This window comes from Chrysoperla carnea, chromosome 5 (genome assembly GCF_905475395.1).
Source record: "Chrysoperla carnea chromosome 5, inChrCarn1.1, whole genome shotgun sequence".
In the NCBI taxonomy this organism is placed as follows: Eukaryota; Metazoa; Arthropoda; class Insecta; order Neuroptera; family Chrysopidae; genus Chrysoperla; species Chrysoperla carnea.
Genome location: NC_058341.1, coordinates 6,301,292 through 6,326,031, shown reverse-complemented (window position 1 = coordinate 6,326,031; position 24,740 = coordinate 6,301,292). Strand labels below are relative to the sequence as shown.

General features: G+C 28.7%; 1 protein-coding gene across 1 annotated transcript in view; it reads right to left on the bottom strand.

The window, feature by feature from the left end:
• The window catches only part of LOC123301747 (protein spaetzle 3-like), a 28,895-nt gene extending 4,357 nt beyond the window's left edge, over positions 1 to 24,538 (bottom strand). Inside the window, exon 1 of the mRNA XM_044884631.1 lies at positions 23,667 to 24,538. Coding sequence (XP_044740566.1) covers positions 23,667 to 24,389 — 723 coding nt within the window. The 5' untranslated portion in view covers positions 24,390 to 24,538. The remainder of the gene's footprint in view (positions 1 to 23,666) is intronic.
• Positions 24,539 to 24,740: the final 202 nt, after the last annotated feature.

Sequence of the window (24,740 nt, the reverse complement as noted above, 5' to 3'; positions counted from 1 at the left end):
AAGCAAATGCAAAATATATTGGCAAACAATTGTAAAATGTCATGATTTTAATGTTCAATCTGTCGTGATTGATGAATGATACTGATTGACTGATTGTCTTGTCTTGTTTTTACATTACAACTATTTTTATTTTAACAAAAATGCAAGACAGAAATGCCCGTCGAAATTTTTAAAGTTTATTTTCATATTCTAAAATAAATTTTACCAATTTATTATCATAAATGTTTTTTAGCCTCGACGTCAAATTGACAAGGTGGGAAAATTACAACCAGCTTTTGGCCCAAAGAAGAGTAAAACAGGAATTGTTGGTCTCATATAATACGGAGAGTGGGGGAATTAAATTTTTTGATCTAAAAATTTCTTAAAATTGATAGACAAACTTGGCCAGTTAAATCAATGATAAATCTAAGTCCAGGAATAGAAAGTTGCCCTAACCTGCTTTTCCCTCGATACGTCTATAACTAAATACCTGTATCAATGACAAATATCCGTTTACAAGACATTTTAAAGTGTTGGTACCTGACGGTCAATGGCCACAAATTAGAATAAACAAATATATCTATTCGCACCGTGCGCGAGTTTCGTATCCATGACAACGATACACTACTTTAATTATAGAATTGTATGGATGCATATATAATTGTATGCATTGCATTTATGACTTACATTGATTTAATATTATTGTCTCACAAATTTAAATAAATAATTATGATTAATTTACATTTGAAAAATAATATTTGTGCAATTTGATTTCTTATTTTCATAATTTTTAATGCATTAATTTTAATTAATTAGTGTTTTACAATAATTTTAATTTGACATTTCTATAACATTAACATGTGAAGAATTACAAATTAGTCATAACAGCCCCCTTTATCACCAAAATTTTTCACTGGAAGCGCTGGCATCGATTTTATTATCCCTACCATGACTACGCACACAACGATTAAATTACACAGAGGATATTTAAGAAAATTATGAATGTATTCGATTTTAATTGAACATGGTAAAAAGATTTTGTACAATTTTTAACATTATTTGCGCACTCATTAAAAATTAAAAATAATAAAACAACATTCTCCCCCGAAATGCATTTCGAATACTAATTAAGTTATTAAATTTCATTTCAAATACATCGAACTATACAATAAAGAACCATACATTGTGTGCGTAGTCATGGTAGGGACAATAAAACGATACCAGCGCTTCCATTGAAAAATTTTGGCGTTAAAGGAGGCTGTTATGACTAATTTGCAATTCTTTACATGTTAATGTTATAGAAAATTTCAAATTGAAATTATTGAAAAACACTAATTAATTAAACTGAATGCATTAAAAATTGTGAAAATAAGAAATCAAATTGCACAAATATTATTTTTCAAATGTAAATTATCATAATTATTTATTTAAATTTGTGAGACAATAATATTAAATTTTCAATGTAAGTTATAAATGCAATCCATATACAATTGTATTATGCATCCATACAATTCTATAATTAAAGTAGTGTATCGTTACTATGGAAACGCCTCCAATAAAACTCACGCACGGTGCAAATATATCGAAAAATTATCCTCTTAATTGTTGTCTAATTTTCCCAACTTCTAACAGAATCCACTCTCAAAATTTGAAACGTAAGTCTCAAATATTTTCTTGCACTTAAAATTGAGTATATTTTTTTGAGAACGTCTTTAAAATTATAATCATACAAGTGGTGGAGTAAGAGAGTTGTTTTCCGAAAGGTAGCGAGGGAAAATTTCGAAAGGTATCCTTTAAGCCGTAAATTAGGGATGATGCAATAAAAAAATTGTCATAAATAATGTTATTATATCCAGTCGAAAACATTTATGTAGCGTGTTAATTGCAAAAAAAAACTTGATTGTATTCCTTAAAAATCGTGAGACAATTCAAGTCAATTTTGAGTTTTCAAGGTAATTACGGTTAAAGTAAAACGTTACAAAACAAATTATATAAAATTATTGAATGAATAATATTTGTAGTGACAAGGCAATTTATATTACTTTAATGCAATGTCTATTGCATATATTTCACAAGAAATACAATGTTTATTGGAAATTATGGTTATAAGAAATTATCAGTTTTTAGTAATAATTTAATTACATAAGTTGTCATAATTTTAGCAAATTTTAAATAATATATTCTTATTTGTATATCTTCGAGCCAGTACTATAAAATAGAGTAGGTGTAAATTTGATTGAACCATGAACATTGTATTAAATTAGTAAAATTACTCAATCAATTTGATATCAGCTCTATATACTTGAAATTATCAATAAAATTTATTTGTTACTATAATTATCAGTAATAGAGTAATTTATTAGTAAATATAATATTTATAGAAATTTTCAAAAAAATTAACATCTTTATGATATAAGTATTTATATTTTATTCTTGTTGGTAAGTACTTTGTCTCCGCACAATTTTCGTGCGACAAATATTGAATTACCCATTACGTGTGAAAAAATATCATTGACATAATAGTACATAGACTGGACATCACTAATCTTTCCGTACAGTGATAGGCGTGCCTACATCTGAGGTAATTGCTTGGGACAGCTAGGAACATTTATCAAAAAAATAGAGAATATAAGGACATTTATATAAAAAAAACATAAATTGAATGTCAAATTTTCATACCACAAAATGTTTGACATAAAACACCGTGATTTCACTTTTTCGCTTTTCGACTTCACTTGTATGCGTAATATGGCAAATTCGAAATCATGCAACTACCGTATTGACAATTTATTACACTTGTTGTACAATATACTAATAAATGGAAAAAGGTCATTCATTTAATTAATAATTTCTTGTAAATTAATTAATCAATCAATACTCAATACATTATAATATAAATTCCTGTTTATATGAAATAAACAATAAATTTTTTAAATAACTATAATGCGTGTTTTTTCATTTTGAATTTTAATCAATTTTATCAATAAAAAAAAAATCCGTTGTTGTACTTTGCAGATGATTCATGAACTTGTGTAAATAATTGTGTTCTGATGAAAAAAAAAAAAACTAGTCGATGAAAGGCGCCATAACTGAATTCATTGGATTAGAAACATGTTTTACAATTTTTTTTATAAGAATTAATAAAAAAAACTTTTGTTAGAAATATTTGCAGATTTTAAACCTAAATATTTAAATTAGTAATTTGCAAATGTGATATAATTTTTCCATTCTAACTAATTCAGTGTGCTGTTTTTGAGGAAATCCGAAATATTTGTAGTTTAAGATGAGTGACGTAGGGAGCTTAACTCGCAACCGGGGTATAATACCTTTTTAAGGGCATGATACACCCCCTTTGCCCCCCCCCCTCGCTGCGCCACTGAAGGGGCATTTGTGAAATAGTTTTATATAATAATGAATTGATGATGAATGACTAATAATGTGACTTGATTTTGATTGCATGAAAGTTGTTCGGTTTGTGGTTCGTTGATCATGAGGCACGTATGCCTGTTAATAGATATATGTTTTATATTAAAAAAAAAACTTTTAACAAAAAGAAAACCGACTTCAAAAGAAAAACTTTTCTAAAACAAATTAATATGTACTAAAAAGTAAAGAAATAACGAGAATATAATGTAGTTAAAATTATTGTTATCATATTCTCATGGATGCCGTTATCAGAATGAAATGGGACCACACGGGAAGCACTAGCTTTCAAATAGATAAAAAAACCATCAAAATCAGTTTACCCAGTCGAAAGTTCTGAGGTAACAAACATAAAAAAAATACAGAATTGATAACCTCCTCCTTTTTTGTTTGAAGTCGGTTAAAAATAATAAATAAAAATGCTTTAATAGTTCATATATTTTATATAAACAAGACAGACAATGTTAAATAGGCTCACCTTTATTTCATTTTATTGTAACATAATAAGAATAGTTAGTTATTACAGTTAACAAGCACGGATCCAGTAAATTTTTTGGAGTATGAGCCTAGCAAATTTGTTTTTAAATTACTCCGGCATGTCATCTTTCGTGTATTTAAGGATGTATGAGCATGACAACAATGTTTGATTTAAAGGCTCAAAATTTGTTTGTAGGTTGTCTTTTACTCAAAGAATATGTGGTTAAAATTTCAGCTTAGGTAACCGTGCAAATTTTTAAGAAAAAAGTCATTAAAAATCGATATAAAATACATTGGCTCTTATGGAGGAATCTCAAAAAACGACATATTTTGGAAGTTTTTGATAATTTTCATTTGGAATGAATGAAAACAAATTTAAAAAAAACTTTTTAATAGAAAGTAAACATATTAGCAATGAATTAGAAAAGAAAAAAACTAAGTGTCACCGTCCATATGAGGGATGTAAGAGCAGGGTAGATTAAGGGTTGAAATTATTTTTATCTTATTTTAAACTTTGATGATGAATTTTGTTTTAACTTCATGAATGTAGACGAAAAATAAGAATAAAATTTTTCGATATGTGTCTTGGTTTTCGAAATATCGAAAGCTAAATAATTAAAGAAAATTTTCAATTTTCGATATTTTGAAAATTAAGCCAGATATCGAAAAATTTTATTCTTAATTTTCGTCTTATATCGTCAAGTAATAATATAAATTTATCATCAAAATTGAAAATATCTATTTTTAAATTTGTGACCCCACTACCATGCTCATACATCCTTAATCTGAAGAAATTACTGCTCTGAGAATCTAAAAAAAACTTCGTAACCCGATTTTTCGAATATTTTTTGGGTAAAATTTTAGAAAATGATTTGTTTCTACATCGAGAACAAAACTTTTCCAATTTTCTATTTTGCAAAGTCCCAAAAAAATTTGGTGATATTCCATTCTAGCTATGAGCTATTATTCAATTGTATCAAGTTATTTGCTGTAATTAAATAAAATAGTTATTTTTCTTACACCCTCTTATCGTTTAGAGGGTGAAATTGTTCCAATTGCCTCTCGATGGATCCGCACTAGGTTAAGAAGCTAGTAAGTAGAGATTGTGTATTTGTAGCATTTAAAAAATAAAATTTATATATATATTTATGTTAGTATTATTGTTTACTTTTCAGGGTTATTGTTAAAAGTAAATGGACAATTAAATTATTTTAAAATGTATAAATTTTAACAATATTTTATTAATTATTGTGAAATCGAACCAATCTCTATTTATATATATGTAACAGTAAAATAATGACTCAATTTTAGATTGTGTGTGTGTTGTTAATAATATGCGGCTAATTTAACAGATTTTTATTTTTAATTATTTATTTAATATTGATTTTTATCAGAGCTTTGAAAACTAAAGTATCGTTTTAACTTAGCTGTATGGACATCTGGTGATAGATAAAATGAAACGAAAATAGAGTGCTTTTGTTTTATTTAATGATTTTACATGAACACAAGACCAAGTCCTCGTCCAGAATACTATAAAAAAGTATCAATTTACAAGCACAAGTTTTTTCGTTTTGATGGTCCCCTTTCCCCCCAACCAGAAACATAATTCTAAAATGCACTGCTATCGGAATAGGATATTCCACTATTTTTGAAAAAGTACTTCAAAATGTTGATTTTGTTAATAAAAAGCCACCAAAAAATTATTTCGGAAAAATATACACGCTTTCTTGCCAAAAACTTAAATTTTAAGCCTTTTTTAAACTGTCAAAAACGCGGGCATCCAATTTAATGACGTAATATGGGTATCGCTATACCAAATAACATAAATAAGTATGACAGATATATTCATAGAAATCTGATTATAATAAATACTTGTTATCTATGGATATATTATACCCAGCTGTCTACACTGAACTAACTGATGGTCTATGACTCATACCAATATGACAACACAGCAGAGCTTATCTTATTTCATGATTTATTTTTAACGATAATACCCTATTGCACTTATATCATGTCTTTCAGATCAATCGTTTTAGGAGAACTTGTTCAAAATTCGGTTGATTTTGAAGTAATTTTATTAAAGTTTTGAATAAAACCCACGTTTTTTTTAAATAATAAAAGTATGTATTATTTATAAAATTAATTTTTAATAATCAATCTTATTAAATTTAAATTAAAAACTAAAAAAAAAGATATCTTTTCGAACTAAATAATTGAACAGAGTTGTTACTTAAATGCAAATTAATTTATTATAAAAACGAATGAATCAATCAAAATAATTATGCAATTATCTATAAACATTTATTAAACACAAAATAAAAATTATTATTATTATTATTAAATTAATAATAATTAAGTGTAGGAGGTGGCTTTTTATTTTTAATGGTTAAAAAAAGATTTAAAAGAGAAATAAAAGTAGTATCTAATAAAATTGACAGAACAATACACAGTAAAAAATTATATTTTTTGAGTTAAATGTTGTTTTAAATATTTCGAAAATATTTCAGAGATCTCTTAAGCAATTATTTGAGTTGATAAGATAATAAAGGTAGTACTATCGGAAATAGACTTTGCATTCAGAATTTAATGAAACTTGACATAGTTGTCCATTATTATATCATAATTAACCAGTTAAATTTTTAGGAGCCTTTAGAGTGACTGAAAATCTGAACGTCCAGTTTGGTGAAATAAAATAAAATCTGTGATTTCCCATAAGAATCAATGTTAAAATATCTTTTTTTCATTTCTCTGAAGGCCCCTAAAAATTTAACTGGTTAATTATGATATAATAATGGACAACTATGCCAAGTTTTATTAAATTCTGAATGCAAAGTCTATTACCGATGGTACTACCTTAAATGCGACACATTGAATAAATTAAAGTCTTTTCAAAATTTAGAGTACCTCATTATAACTTAATATTTTTTATGGGGCTGTGAATGAATAATTTCTTAATCCACTTTCATGTAAAATCTATAAAAATTTATGAAATGTAAAACGTTCCATTGGAGACTTATTAAAAACGAAGCACGATTTTACAGGTATATGATTATTGATCACATACTGTGCTTCTATAAATTACAGTAAATCAAATTGAACAAATTATAATAGCTGCTATAATAATAAAAATAATTTTATGACTCTCATTAATTTGAAGAACAAAAACAAATATAAAATACATCCTTGCAGAATTGTACAATTCAAAATAAGTCAATTTCTCTGGACTTATCATCACAGTTACATAAAATTACAAAATCTACCAGCTACCAGCCGAAGACTCCAGACCTTTTTTAATGATCGAGTCCGTCTGTACAATCACCTGGATTTTGTACACTTCGAGTGATAAGTTTATATCAAGAAAATCAGAAGAAACAAATTCTTATCAACTTGAAAAGCAGAAAAGTTAAATTTCACCGGCTTATTCAAGGCTAGAGATTTCAGGTCTTTCTTAAAGGTCGAGTCCGTCTGTCCAGTCACCTGGGTCTCTTATGTACACGAGTACATACCAAGTAAACCAGAAGAAGTCCATTATTACATGATTTTCAAATATGCGATAAATATATTTCGAAAAACTATGTTCAATTGTTTGCAGATATTCTTCAACATACCGCATTTGGACTGAGGAATTTTGGTTTCACCAATGATTTATTATTTATGTTCTCAACCCTGTAATCTTGGATACTAATAAAAAATAAATCCATACACAACAATAAAAAAATCCGTAAGTAATCGTATTAAAATTTTTATTATTTAAACAGTAAAAAAAAATCGTAAAATAATAGCAATACATATATACTTATTCCTTTCACTTTTGATAATATACAAGCACACATTATTAGGGGAGAGTATTGTACCAAGGATCATTGTTTAATATGTTTTAAATGAAAATAATCTAGAACTATTATTCTTACACGCCAATTTAAATATTAAAGAGCTATCGATAAAAACTTTATACTTTATTATCATTTGATCCATGGTACACCACCATAGTGCACCATTGATTATAATCGAATGTAACTTGAATCATTAGTTCCCAACTAATAGTACAGATCATGAAGGTTATAAAGAAGGAGAACGATCGCAATAGAAAATATTGTCCCCAATATTTTGAAAAAATAAGTGAGGCGCTGGGATCGCTAAGTTGTATCATTAAATGCGGGCTGTTGTGCGCTAATATACTACTTACCGACGACAGCGCGGCTGGTGGCTGAAAATGAACTATAAATTCTACAAATTTTCAGGGACAGGTGCGCTAATGCTTTAGTACATAGCGATCGTTCTCCTTCTTTATAACCTTCATGGTACAGATTGTCAAAAACTTTTTCATTATAAGGATAACGAAAAAAATTTATTCTTTATAAAAAGCTCTGCTTTCGAAATTATTAACATTCAGCTATTCAATTTTGACATCGAATATAGAAAGTGTCGACAAATTGAGAAAGTTCGATAAGGATGTTAATGGTCGTTTAGAAATTTAGATCATTTTGAACAGATAATATGGGAAACGGTTCAAGAAATTACTCTCGAGAGATATGTAGGAGTGAATTTAAACAATTTTGTAAAAAGAACAATTACATTTATCGAACACGAAGGTGGATACATTCAGACAAAAACGAATTTAAGTTAACGATCCATATGTTCCAAGTTTAAGGTAGTACTATCGGTAATAAACTTTGCATTCAAAATTTTAATGAAACTTGGCATAGTTGTCAATTATTATATTTTAATTAACCAGTTAAATTTTTAGGGGCCTTCAGAGAAATGAAAAAAAGATATTTTAACATTGATCCCTATGGGAAATCACAGATTTTATTTTATTTCACAAAACTGGACGTTCAGATTTTCAGTTCTCTGAAGGCCCCTTAAAATTTAACTGGTTAATTATGATATAATAATGGACAATTAACTGGTTAATTATGATATAATAATGGACAACTATGACAAGTTTCATTAAATTCTGAATGCAAAGTCTATTACCGAAAGTACAACCTTAAGAATGATTTAAGATACATTACCGTCAAGGTACAACACCTTTCCTTACCATTAAATACCATGCTTTTAATAAAACAGTTACTTACACACATGTTAACTGCTAAAACATTGACAGAATAGGCTCTTTAGTTATAGTTTTATATGTGTATGCATTATCATCACAATTATTCGCGTATTAATAATCATAATAAAAAAAATATTGTGATCTATTTCCCAGGTGTTCTTGGAGAAAAAATTAATTCTCATACGTATTCAATTACATTAATTTATATACAAGACATTTATGTTTTTTTTATTTGCTTTAATATTAATCATCATGGTGAATGCATGTATATATGTCACAGCCAATTGGCTTAATAGGGTATTCCACTATTTTTGAAAAAGTACTTCAAAATGTTGATTTTGCTAAAATAAAAAACCACCAAAAATTTATTTCGCAAAAATACACACGCTTTCTTGCCAAAAACTTAAATTGAATTTTAAACCTTTTTTAAACTGTCAAAAATGCGAGCATCCAATTTGATGACGTAATATGGGTATCACTATACGAAATAACACAAATAAGTTTGACAGATATATCCATAGACATCTGATTATAACAAATATAAATACTTATTATCTATAGATATATTATACCCAACTATCTACACTGAACTAACTGATGGTCTATGACTCCTAATGCTATGACATCACAGCAGGGCTTACCCGCGTTTTAGGTCACGTGATATACAGTTTAAAAATTACGATTTTTAATTTTAATATTTTAAAAAAAAAAGTGCTTTTATGACTCGAAATCAGAATATTTAAGTATATTTTTACATAAATTTTAACTTTTTTCAAATTTTATGATTTATTTTTTACTAACGATAATACCCTATTGCAACCGAACGGGAATTTATGATGAAATGTGCAAAATCGTGTAACTTGAAAAAAACAAACTTTGAAACTGTAACTGTATGATATAGTTAGTAAAGTTTTCCTTCATAAAAAACTTAAGCTCATGAACTCTGATATAATTAATATGTTTAAATATTATTTATATTTAGAATAATAAATATATTTCTAATAATTAATTGATTAAAATCAACATGGACTTGTATTTATCTATCTATGAGTGTGTGTTACAAATAGATTGAAAATACTCCTTAGACAATTATTTATTCTTATGATTAAAAATTTCGCAATTAATATAACATATACCTATTATATGTAAACATATATTAGACCGGTAGCTAACAACACTTTAAATTATCTTAAGAACTTATCTTTGTCATTAATACAAGCATATAATTATTATAAAATGTAAGTATTGGTACTAATTTCCAATTCGCATCATGGATAATAGAAGCAGGAAGCTAGAAATAGTTCATATGCATACTTCGTAAGAGATAAAAGAAAATTTTGTATTTTTATACCATGTATATATGAAATATATCAAGGTATACTAAGTTTAGTACTAAGTGTATTACGCTCAAAACTATTGATGCTACAAATAAAATTTTGGTATAACTGTTTATAAAATTACCAAATTCGTCCATTTTCGGTTGTCCGTCTGTCTATAATCACAATAACTTTGAAATTTTTATAGAGTGCTCAAAATGTAAAAAGTGAGGTCGAATGAGAAAGTGAGAGAAATGATACGAGTGGCTATCTTGTTTTACTTATGTGACGTAAAAGAGCCAACGATTGCCCTATCAATACTGTCTATACAAAGTATTTCAACGATTAACTCAGTCAATTGTTTGTTTTCACTTGCCATGCGTTTAATTGTGTTCTAAGTTGAGTCATTGTGCTTTTATTTGATGTTTCTCCAATTCTTTCCAACTTTCAATGATTCGCAAACATAAAATCTTGTTGTTTTTTTTCTGTTAAAAATATTTTTAACCCCCGAACTAAAAAAAGGGGTGTAATAAGTTTGACCGCTAAGTGTGTGTGTTTGTCTGTCTGTCTGTCGAATCGTAGTGCCTAAACGGATGAAGCGATTTTGAATTTTTTTATTTCGTTTGAAAGGTATTTCAATGGAGAGTGTTTTTTTAGCTATCAAGTGTGAGTTTAGGATTCCGTACCCGACAAATTTGTCAGAAGTTAAAATGAATATTTGTTACGTAATTTTTCAAAAGAAGATTACGAAAGGTATGCGTATAAGCTGATTGACTCGCGCCCCGCTCGGTTGAGTTAAGCCTAATGGCAGACATTATTTTATTAAGACAATTTAAAGTGTTGGTAGCTATCGGTCCATAATTTTTTGTTTTTTTAATATACAAAATATTATAAAATTATTAATATACATAATATAATATTTTATAACAATATAATTGTATATTGTAAATTGTAATTCTTTATTATTATTATTCATAACATGGCCTAGTTTTTAATAACTATATCTCGTTCATTTGTTTGCTCTTGTTTACCCGTCAACGTTGTTTTTTTTCAGGCAAGCAAGTATACCTTTTTAATAATAAAATGACTAATTTTTAGCTATATATACATTTACGTATCTAATTTACTAGATCACCAGATTTGCAAATTATTGGCAAAAAAAAAAAAAACAAATTTCTTGGTATATGATTAATAAAGTATTATTAATTGCATATATTATTTATAAAGCTTTTTTTTATATTTAAACACTATATAATTATTATTTAATTCGATGCAATGAATTATTAAATATTGTAATGAGAGTGTGTTAAATGTTCAAGGTGGAATATGGATCGATTTTATATGAATTCTTAATTTATAGTTCAATTTATAAAAAAAAAACCAACCAGTGCTATTTCAACCTATATTAACTCAAGCTAATCCGACTATCAAATTTTTTATCCGACTATCAAAGAGTGGTTATGTTTTTCACGTGTATCTTGTATGTAATTATCAATACATTAGGTTTACTTTCGGACATAAATTAAAAATGAAATATGACTTTGAAATCTACTATATTTATTACTTTAAAACTTACTTTCTTCCTTCAAAATAACAAAAACGTTCTGTACTTATGTCTTAAATTTGTATTCACATATTCTCCATTTTATTATGTCATTCGTAAAGTATTATGCTCTTGATAAAATAAATATATCTTTCAAAATCTTTTACGGTATGATATTTAAAATATATGATTAATTATTTTGTTATTTTTTTAATTATATGCAGAAGAAAAAGTCTTTTAACAAATAGTAAAAAATTTATACCGCTAATTTAATAAGAGTTTGGGGCTAATCAGCATATTTAATAACAAGTGTTAACAAGTGTATTAATCAAATATAGCTAAATATTTTTTGGCTAATTTATACAGTACAGTCACGATACGAGGGTTAAAGAATAAATTAGATGCAAAAGTACTTTTTTGTCATATTCGTCTTCAAATCCAATTATTTCCTTTTAAGATATCCTCTTTCAGGAGCAACTTGCAGTTCGCAAATGGAACTCCCGGTCCAGTCTGCTGGTTAGATAATAAAAATTGTTAAACTTTTATCAGGTTAATAAAATAGCTTTTTTTTGCATTGTTCATCAATTCATCAGAGCACCATGGCTTACGGCTCATAGCATGACAACACAAACTTGACAATTGAAATCTATTTTTATAAAAAAAAAAAAATAACGCCTACATACAAAATTAATAGATTTATTAAAAATTAAAATGATATTTTAACTGGTTTTTTATTTATCGTTTAAAATTATTTATTTTTTGTGTGTGTGCAAAAAGTTTTTCATTTAAATTTATGGCCCCATTAAATTTAAATGAAACTACAAACTACAAGTAACTAAATTTGGTAAGAACTTGCACTATAAAAATAAAAATCTTTTTTATTTTTTACATGCTCAGGTTTTTCACATTAAAACAGTCATTAACTTTGTATGTATTGTATTAATTTATTTTTTCAAGTACGGATCCAGAAGGGGTTTCCAAAACAAGTGGGCATATTTATCATACTTTTTTATTAAGGATGTACGAGTGCCAGGGCAATATTGGATAAAATACGTTTTTGTTCAAATATGAAGTTGCACTCAAATCAATTCTGAAAATTTTAGGGGTTTTTTGCCAACTGCCTCCCCACAAGAGAAATCCGCACCTGTGTCTTTTGTTGAGTAGGTATGATTTATGGACAAAATTTTTCCGTTAATGTAGTTACTTTTTTTATATAAAACTATTTCCATATATTTTTTGTCCTCGAGTTAATTTAATGAAAACTAGCCTTCCGTTTTTTGAAGACACAAAAAATGTCATTAAAAAAGCAATTTAGTTTATTTTTTAAAGAAATTTTGACCCAAAAATTACGAAAATCGTATTTATTTGAACAAAAATCGAACAGATGTCGAAAGATTTATTTTTCGTCTACATTCATGAATTTATAATTTCATCATCAAAGTTGAAAATAAGATAAAAATATTTTCAACCCTAAATCTAGCCTGCTCGTACATCCCTTATATGGATGAAGACACTTGGTTTTCTTTCTTTTCTATGTCATTGCTAATATGTTTAATTTCTATGAAAAAGTTTTTTTTTGTTTGTTTTCATTCGTTCCAAGTGCATGGATACCTAAGCTGAAATTTTAATAACATATTTGAGTTAAAGTCTATCTATAAAAAAATTTTAAGTTTTTAAATGAAACATTGTAGTCATGCTCATCATACATCTTCAAAACTTAGATTTGATGAAAATTGTGAGAACAATTTTCTGTTCGCTTTTCTTTAGGAAAGTCTTAAAAATGGGAAAAATTATTATCTGTCTATATCATAATTTGATGTTGTCGGTTCATAGATTCTACAAACAGGGATCTCTGACTTTTCAGGACTACCGTTCGACTCGGGACTTGAGTTATCAAGTAAGTAGATTCTACCATCAGAGTATCGAGTTAACATCGTTGTGTGGTAGTTATGGTAGGGGCAATAAAAACGATGCCAGCGCTTCCAGTGGACAATTATCTCGATAAAGGAAGCTGTTATGACTGATGTACAATTCTTTACATGTTAATGTTATAGAAAATGTCAAATTAAAATTATTAAAAAACACTTATTACTTAAACTTTATGCATTAAAAATAAGAAATCAAATTGCACAAATATTATTTTTCAAATGTAAATTGTTATAATTATTTATTTAAATTTGTGAGACAATAATATTAAATTTTCAATGTAAGTCATAAATGCAATCCATACAATTATATATGCATCCATACAATTCTATAATTAAAGTAGTGTATTGTTACCATGGGTAAAACTCACGCACGGTGCGAATAATAAATCTTGATGCGCAACGTTTTTTGTTAGCCATGCTATATTTTTTTTATCATAAACTACATTTGATTTTATAATAATTCTTTCATCAAATATTTATTTATATTTTTCGTGTTCGCAATTTATTTAAAAAATGATGGAAAGTTTACTTGTTTATTTATTATTTATTTATTTAAATATCAAATAAACATAGATAGATTTATAAAATTACAAATCCAAATCTGATGCATCTTTGTAAACATTTGTGTATCATCATCCATTCATCCAACCTACATGATATCAATAATTTTAGCTAAAAGCTAGAACTAATAAAGATTACACGACCATTACAGTTAATTAGTTAGTTATTTGCCAAGGGGTGAGTAAAATTACATATTTCATATTACGAAATTTTTTGTTACATGTTCATTTATTGTATCAATATCATTTTTCATATTTCTTGAAAAAAGTGGAGGTATTTTAAGGAGATAGACAAGGATTGAATAATACTAGGGATTTCAATAAAACTTTAGAAATACATTTATTGATTAACAAAGTTTCCAAAAATCATCAAAAATTCCTAGGTCATCGGGATTTTTAATTTTTATTTTATCGTTCAATGTTGGCTGAAAAAATGATGATATAGGTTATCCTTTTCACTTGGATATTTCTATATAGAAAAATATAGTGAGTGTGATAAAAAACTATCTAAAATATTTAGACAATCTTGTAGTTTATAATAATATCATAAAAATATAAGGTTGTCGATGATATAAAAACAATATTTAAATTTAATTATGAGTTCATCGAAAATCCATCATTAGATGAACAGAGACGACTATAGTTAGAGTATTCATGATTAAGAGCGATATCCATATTATCAAATTTATAAGCACACAATATATTATATTTTTTTGTAGTTTCGTGATATTTTAAAGCTAAAAATAACATATTATTTGACTACAAAGCATGTATTTGAATGTACCGTGCAATAAACCAAAACTTTTTTTTACAATACTGTAGGTTTACAATCACCTTAAAGGTTCATTTTATTGAAACTTTCTTTTTCCCATCGTGGAAAAAATTAAATTAAAATGTGTTCAACCCTATGCTAGACAGACCTTAAAAGACAGACAGATGGACCAAAATATATGATAATTATAAGATCAAATTTTTTTTTTAAATACAAACATACACACACGACAACAGCCTGCCATATACAGAAGAAGAAAAAGAAGAAGGAATCATTAAGTCATTTATAATTATTATATAATTTATTAAGAAATTAATCATAATTATTAGTTAAGATTTTAAGAGTTTACAATAACTGATAGAAAGTTAATAGTTTATACGCCGAAAATCAAAATCAAACTGTAAGACTATGGAACAGGTCAAGGTGCATCACTTTCCTCGCTTCTGATTCGAAGAAGATTGAAAAGCGCATGGTAGTCGCTCGAAGTCGGGTGAGAAACGAGAATTTGAAGATGATACTTGCGGTGTCTCGCCTAACCGTGCCTCTCCTCCGACAACACGAGACATTCACAAAATTATAAGCACACAAAAATATATAATATATTGTGTGCTTATAAATTTGATAATATAGATATCGCTCTTCAATCATCAATACTCTAACTATAGTCGTCTCTGTTCATCTAATGATGGATCTTCGATGAACTCATTACTAAAATTTTGTTTTTATATTATCGACAACCTTATAACATTAACATGTAAAGAATTGCAAATACTATGACTACGCACACAACGAATATCTCGTTATCTGCAAGTTATTGAGATGACCTTTAAGAAGATCATAATCACCTTGTTTTAGTAATAGTAGTAAAATAGTCAGTTATTAGTTATAGTAGTAGTTATTTTATTGATTTCAATATATTTAAAACATCCTCGAACCATTCAAAAAAAACATACACACACACAAAAATGAAACTTCTCATCTGTATAGCTCTAAAATAGTCTGTTCAGAGTCAAAACATGTAAATTATTATGTTCATAAAAAGTCGGTCAAGTGTGTAAGAATTTAATGAATGCATTGCATTATTTTTTTATAACATGTGGTGACCTCCTGTAGTTCTGTTTTTTTTTTTTTTTTTTTTTTTTACATCTATTATTTAATATTTAAGAAGGTAATATTTGCGTTTTGTTTTAAATACAAAACGAATGAGGTCACGCAGAATGAAGACGAAATAAATTTTATAAAACATTTTCAATTTATTAAAAAGGTACGAGTAAAGTATGAAGTTGAACTAAGATCCAATTGACCTATGTTGCCCATTTACAAACTCGACCCCACTTTTAATGTCTGAGCACAATTTAAAAATTTCATCTTGATATCATTTTTCGTTTTTGAGTTATCGTGTTGACAGACAGACGGGCAGACAACCGAAAATGGACTAATTATGTTTATCAAAAATAGTGGAATACCCTATTTCTAAGAAAATCGATTTTACGATTGCGCTGCCTTAAATATTATAGACACATTTTGATTGGATTTTGTCAAAATAAAAACACACATAATAATATGATGATGTTACCTGTTTTGACTACCAGAATAGTAGAAAGTTTTGAAAGCAAAAGTTTAATAGCTATTACTGCATAGATTAAAACATAGGTAATAGTAATAATCATGTGATGATGATCATCTAATAAGATAGACTAAGACTATAGCAAGATATTTATCATCAGCTGTTATTATAACTTCAAAATAATAGTATAGGCGCTATGTGCTAGCTAAAATTGTCTAGAAATCATTTTTATGTAGAAAGTTTGAGCGCTATATGTGTGTATCTGTGTGTGTGTCTGTCTGTGGCATCGTAGCTCCTAAACGGATGAACCGATTTTAATTTTTTTGGTTTCTTTTGAAAGGTAATTTAACGGAAAATACTAAAAAATTGGCGATTATGACATATAATTTTAACATATAAATAATTACTATGGAAATGAATGGTCAAATAAACCTGGCTCAATTCATTTCGAAAAGTGAAGTGGTTAAATAATTAAGTAATTCAAAACAATAATTTAAAAGAACAAAGTCTACTCAAATATTTCAATTTCAATTATAATATGTCCAAAAATATGTCCCAAAAAATGTAGCTCTCTAAGTATTCTTTTCATCTCATGTGATATCCTTGACCATCACTTTGATATTGATTTAAGAAGGAGTGTTATAAGTTTAAAGTCTTTATCTGTGCGTCTGTGTGTTTCTCAGTGGCATTGTAGCCCCTAAACGGTCGAACCGACTTGATTGAGAACATTTTATAGCTAAGTTTCCAAAAATCGGCTTACAAGAAAAAAATCGCATTTGTCGGGGGTTTTTTAAATTTTGTAAAATTCACGTCCACCCCAAAACTTCTAAAAATTAAACTAGAAGGATGAAAATTTGTATGTAAGTATTTAGTTTACTTGAGGGGGGGTATAAACTTCCCAGCTCTCCTTTTTTTTGACAAGGAGAAAAGAAGAACGGGGATTTGTTAACATATATCGTGGAAATTCGCTTCTCAAATTTGCCGGTGGAATTAACATGTATATCCATGGACACATCGCTTAGCGCCTGTACTTGATTCATACATAACATGTGTGTGTATATTTTGATTAGTCAAGTGTTGTTAGTTGGTTCATTCAAGTCTTCCAGTTCTTCACTTTACTATACATAACACCCAACAACAACTAAAAAACTTTTTAAAACGGTGATTCATTGTAAGTAAGTTAGAGACAAATATTATTAATAATTTACCATAATATTTTATTCAGTAGCGGTTGTTTTTTTTTTATAACAAATTCATTTGTAATTGTTTAAATGACTCAATGAATAATGTATGTATGTGTAATGAATAAATGTAAACGGATTGAATTCTATTTTGTGTCTTTCTAAAAGGTGTGTTCATTTTTGGGAACTCATTTTCATCACTCTTTCCCTTAGGTACTCCAAAAAGTTTATGAGCATGCAGAACATGTCATAAAAATGGATAGAGAAAAAAGAGGTATGCAGCTATGGCTGATTTAGTTAGGCACTTAAGTTTTCTTATTCCCAGGCACCCAAGTGCAAAAGCGTACCAAGGAGAGGACAGGTAAGGGCAATCCCCCCCCCCCCCCCATGAACGTAATTTATCATTGATTTAGTTGGCTTCGAATATGTTTATTCTAAAATACTGTTGAATTTATGAAATTTTTATTTGCTTCCCTTTAGACCAAAGTTTCCTGTTTTGTTCCCCCCTTTAATAGGGCCGGATTAAGCATGCTGAGACCCGTAGACAATGCAATTCTCAGGGCAACTTTTCAGCCGAATTCAATTTGTTGAAGAGATGCGAAGGACTGAATAATAGTAGGGATTTCAATAAAACTTTATAAATACATTTTTTGATTAGCAAAGTTTCCAAAAATCACAAAAAGTTCCTAGGTCATCGGGCTTTTTATTATTAGTTAATCGTTCAAAGTTGGCTGTAAAAATTATGAATCATATAAGGTTATCCTTTTCAATTGGATATTTCTACATCAAAAAATCTAGAGAGTACGATAAAAAACTATCTAAAATATTTAGACAATCTTGTAGTTTATAAAAATACCATAAAAATATAAGGTTGTCAACGATATAAAAATAAAATTTTAATTTAATTATAAGTTCATCGAAGATCCATCATTTGATGAACAGAGACGACTATAGTTAGAGTGTTGATGATTGAAGAGCGATATCTATATTATCAAATTTATAAGCATCACTTGCACACAATATATTATATATTTTTGTAGTTGCGTGATATTTTAAAGCTAAAAATAACTCATTATTTGACTACAAAGCATGTGTTTGGTTTATAAGTATGTACCGTGCAATAAACGAAAACTTTTTTTACAATAATGTAGGGAAACAATCACCTTAAATGTAATAATTTTTTGGATACAAAATCGTTCATAATATCTAGAAGGTTGATCTTCTCCAATAAATCATTTTCAATCAGTTCATATTAGTTCTGCTACTCGATACTATAAATGGTTCTATCAGTATGAAGTATTTCCTCTTTATTATGGGCTCACGGTCTGTTAAGACAATTTAAGACAGACATAGACAGTCTATAACCGTCACTGACTCAACATTTTATTAATTGTGCATACATAGTACGTTTACAAGTGTACATATATGATGCCAATGTCTTGTCTATAAAAAAATATACTTTTTGAATTCATTAAAAAAATATATAAAAATTAACAACATAACGAACTGACAATTCACACAACATGAACTCTCCACTCCATGATGGTATCCATACATCCACTCCAGTTACGTGACATGAAATTTCATACAGTTCTTTTAAAAAAAATATATAAAAATTGCACCATATATTTGTATAATTTCGTAACTTTTACTGTTATTTTATTATAAAATCTATTCTCCTAGTGTTTAGAGTATTCTTTTAAGTCTATTACACACATCAATCTATTTACAGGATGTCCAAAAACTATCGTATTACACGAGGTAAAGTAATGTGGAAGAGAGTTCCTTTGCAGTTTTTGGTTCGAATGTACTATTTGTGAAATAAAGCTTTGAGGAATCCAACTAACGTAACGTAACAGGATGATCCAAGTTATAACAACAAGACTTTAATTCAAAGAGTTCTTTTCTAGACGATGTTGAAATTTTAGAAAAAAATTTAATATTGTGAATAGTACCAAAACGACAGCGTTGAAAAATTGGAAATTTGGAAATGCTCATATGTGTGTTCCCATGCTCGGAAAAACGTTGGATAACATTATTGTATTTGCAATAAAGACAGTTAGAATTTTTTTTCTCGAAACTTAGTAATTACACTATTTCTTCCGCTGGTTTTCGTGATTTATCACCATAAGATTTAAATTATGAAGGATTTTTAGATCATATTGTCAAATTTCCAGTTTTCTAAGCTGAAAATTTCAATGCCCTTATCTAGAAAAGGACGCTTTTTCGACTTGTGAATAAATTGTCATTATTTTAACGTTAAACCAAATTTAAAAATAGGCTCCTTGCCTAAAAATAAGAATCATTCCCGAATCAAATCCCTAATTAATCCCCGAATCAAAAATAGGGGTGTTATAAGTTTCACCGCTATGTGTGTGTGCCTGTCTGTCTGTGGCATCGTAGCGACTAAACGGATGAACCGATTTTGACGTTTTTTGTTTCGTTTGAAAGATAATTTGATGGAGAGTGTTCTTAACTATGTTTCAAGTGCGAGTTTAGGGTTCCGTTCCCGAAACAATTAAAAAATAGGCGATGCTTTTCAAAATCGGTTCAGTTTGGAGGACTCTTTAAAGAAAAAGGTAATTTAATACAAAATGGTCTTAGATATGTTTCAAGTGCGAGTTTAGGATTCCGTATCCGAAATATTTTTCGGTTTTTTTTTAAAATTACACTTGTTTTATTAAATTATTTTGGCAATATTCATGGTACATCTTGTAGATGTATCACACACATGCAATCAAGCAAGGTATCACAGTCAATCAGTGTTCGTCACGTGAGTATAGTAAATTTTGTTGGTTTTTTTTTTTTTTTGTATAGTTTGCTCTTTGTTACGAGAGGTTTAGTTTAAATTAATATTCCACACGATTTTCATTTTATCTATTTACGAAATGAAACACCCATTGAAATATTAACGATTCACTAGCTTATACAGTGTGTAGCATTTACGATGAAGACACCCTCATATTTTCGTTATTTAAAGAAATATCGATTTGAAATTTTGCACAGTCATACAGAGTGATCGGGTCACATTTTTTAAGATACTTAACCGAAATCTGAACTTAAACTCAGTCTACTACAAATTGAGTAATAGGGCCGATTATAAATATTTTGTCTGGCGTCCGAAATGGTTAGAAATATCGAAAAAAATCATTAGAAAAACTTGCTTAGAATATTTTTTTTATACCCATACAACTGAGTGGGATATGAGCGGATATCGAATCATTGATGTTCAATACAATTATGTAAGATATTTAATACTATACCCTGGTGTTAAATTTGAAAAACGAAGGGTATATTACGATGTCTTAATATGGTAGGTGTGTTTTCACGTTAATGTAATTTAAACTAATCAATTTTATTTTAGTTTGCAAATATTTTTTTTGCAAAATTACTTTTGTTAACTCTCTGTAATTCAAGAATTAAAAATAAGTTTGAAATCTCTGTATGAGTTTATTTAAAAGTTATTTTTCTAACACATAATTCCAATAATAATTTATGTCATAATAATAATAAGTCATTAATTTCTTGGTAAATATTGCATTGTTATAATTAATTAATAAATGAGTAAAGTTATCCCGGAGGCTGGTAATACCTTTTGCATCTTGCAAGACAATTATTTATAATTTTTGTTTGTTTACTTTTTATACCATGTATATATGAAATATACATAGTATATTAAGTTTAGTCCCAAGTTTGTAACGCTTAAAAATAATGATGCTAGGAAAAAAATTTTGTCATAGGTGTTCATAAAATCACCTAATTAGTCCATTTCCGGTTGTCCGTCCGTCTGTGGACACGATAACTCAAGAACGAAAAAAGATATCGAGCTGAAATTTTTACAGCGTACTCAGGACGTAAAAAGTGAGGTCAAGTTCGTAAATGAGCATCATAGGTCAATTGGATCTTGGGTCCGTAGGACCCATCTTGTAAACCGTTAGAGATAGAACAAAAGTTTAAATGTAAAAAATGTTCTTTATCAAAAATTAAACAACAATTTTGTTTGAAACATTTTTTAGTAAACATCACTGTTTACCCGTGAGGACGCCAATTAGGCGGAAATTTTATAATATGTACTATACTTGATTATCAGTTATGTATGTGTCACATGTTTGTATGTGTAATGTGATAAAGAAATCAACACTGACTATGCATGGTATTTCAACAATTAACTCAGTCAATTGTTTGTTTTCACTTGTTGTATACAAATTTAACTCGTTAGCACAGTGGCGTAGCAAATGAGTGCAGCTCTACGATTTATAGTAAACTTACGAAAGTACATGAATTTTCATCTTTTATCGATGGTAAAAAATCGCTATTATTCGAAATAAACGTGATTGAAAATTATGGGAGTAAATTAGAAATATTTCTTAGAGGGATTCTAACAACTGATGCAAGTCCTGTCCAAATCAGTGGAGTTTCGACCGACTTTTCGAGCTAAAACCCAATCTATACATAAAAAACAAATGCACATTTTATAAGCGTAAAATCACACAAAGGTGTGAAAGTTCTTTTAGCCTAAGGGGCTGCTATAAAAATATCAATTCGTTACTGCCTTGAGAGTTGAGACAATTCACATATGCATTTTAGAATGTCTCGATATATTTTATAAATGTGAAAATAGAAAAAAAGAATTATTGATCTAATTTACAATATTTTTTAGTAAGAATGTAATCTGGCCTTCATAAATGAATTATACTCTGAAATGTCCAAGCAAAAAAAAATTAATCAGGTAGCAACAAAATCCGGTATTGAATTGTTCACTTTGGCTTTTCCAGAAATTTCAATCAGTTAAACATTAATTTTATTTTCAATATCCTGTTTCAATTTATCAAATAGGATATCCGTAAATTGTTCGTTAATTCGTTATCTTGAATTATTTATCAAGTGAATTTCTGAGAATTAAAAATTACCCAATTACAAATCTCTTCAACCAATATTCAATCAAGTGTCTTTTTGTATCCGTAATTTTTTGAAGACACGGATTAGATGTCTAAAATTGGGTTTTTCTTGAGCACATCTTTATAAGTAAATTTAACAAGGCAAGGCAAACTAGGGACAAGCCTAACGGGTGAGGTTACAAAGGGGCGCGCGCATGGACGTTTTCAATCAAAGAAGCTACTTATTAAGTACTGGTTAAAATGTGTAATATATATGGTCGCTAGAATTGCTCCGATGAGGTGCATGCCTAGGGCACCTTCGACATTTAATCAGCCTCTGGTCTGGAAGAGGAATCCAGTTGTGGCAAACTTTGGGAGTAAGATTATACTGTCGATTGTTTCTGTCACTCTTTTTTCAATCTTGAGAACCTTTCATCTCCTAGCACTGTCGCCTTATTTCTCTTGAAATTTACTTTGGCACAAAAGTGTGTACATTTCTTTACGAATTTAGGCAGTTGAAAAAATTGACGTCCCTGCTAATCGATTATTTATAGTATAAATCGATTCTATTTCCGATTCACTCATTTTCTACTTATTATGTTGGTACGCATGCCAACGAAATTGGCCAGAAATTCAGCTTCTATAAATAAAAGAATTTTTCAAAGATTTCGGCCTAACTTCAGTTCTTGACACCCTAGACACGAGCTTACTCTCCCTATATGGTAAATTCGGACCTGGAATTACTCCTACTTGTTACTTGAAAATGAAAAGAGTTTTAGGAGATAACTAGAGTTTGAGACGCTTTAGAATTTAGAAAGTTCTTTTCTACGAATACTGTTATTTCATTCTAAGGAAAAGAGGGTCAAATGCCAGATTTTTGTTATCAAGAAAGCTAAATCAGGAATTTTTTTGCCTAAACAAAAAAATCTTAATAAATAACTCAAATCCCATCACCAAAACCAATAATTCCAAAAATTTACTCACAGGAATTTGTACAAATGTACCATTATTTAATATCGGATACGAATACAATGGCACAACTGGTACAGTACCATTCTTCAGGAAAATCGGTCCTTGTATGGGTGCAACATGTAACGGAGGTGGTATCGGTGGTGCCGGTGGCTTGGGAGGTGCCGGTACAGGCTGACCAGTATCATCATCGTAATATTCATATTCATCGTAATCGATAATCGGATGTATCGATGTTTTCTGTGAATCTGGATCAATACGTTTATATTCAATCGGTCTATTGGGATATGCGGATTGTTGTCGCTCTTGTAATTCTTTCTCTGTTAACAATTGTACCGGTTGTTGAGCTCGTGGTTGTTGTTGTTGTAGTGGGGGTATTGGTGGGGGTAATAACTCAGATTGTGGTTTATTCTGCCTCTGTTGTTGCTGTGATGGCAATGGTAATTGTTGTTGCTGTTGAATGCCACCATTTTGTTGGTATTGTTTCTCAATTTTCTCTGTCCTCTGTTGATACTGTTGCATATACGCATTATATGGATTATTTGTTCGACTGTTTAACGCTGATGGCGGTGATGGTAAACCTAAATTTGGCACTGGGATTTGTGGATACAAAATGGGCGGTTGATTTGGATGTGACAGTTGTGATGGCTGTTGATGGTAGTTATTATATTGTGGGATAGATGGCGTTGATGGTATGTTTGATGCAAATGGCGGTAAACTATAATTTAATAAAGCCATTTTTTGTTTGTTTGTAGTTATTGTTATTGTTTTTGTTTTTTGGCACAAAAAAGGACTATCTTTGTTTTTAGTATCACTTAGAATTAATTTCTATCACTTAATTTCATGTTTATTCACATTTTTATCGATAAGATGGACGAATAAAATTGATGTCAATTCACGCCTGAAAAAGAAGAAGAAAATTATTTTATAATGAGCAAATAAATTTTCCTACAGTTTGACCCACGCCACTTCCAGAATCTGTTGTCAAATGCGAATATAGATTGAAGATAATTTTGAGTTAATTGCCGCCCCCCTAAATACTTATGCAGTATTTACGATAATTAGGGCCAAAATCATAAGAGTTATGCT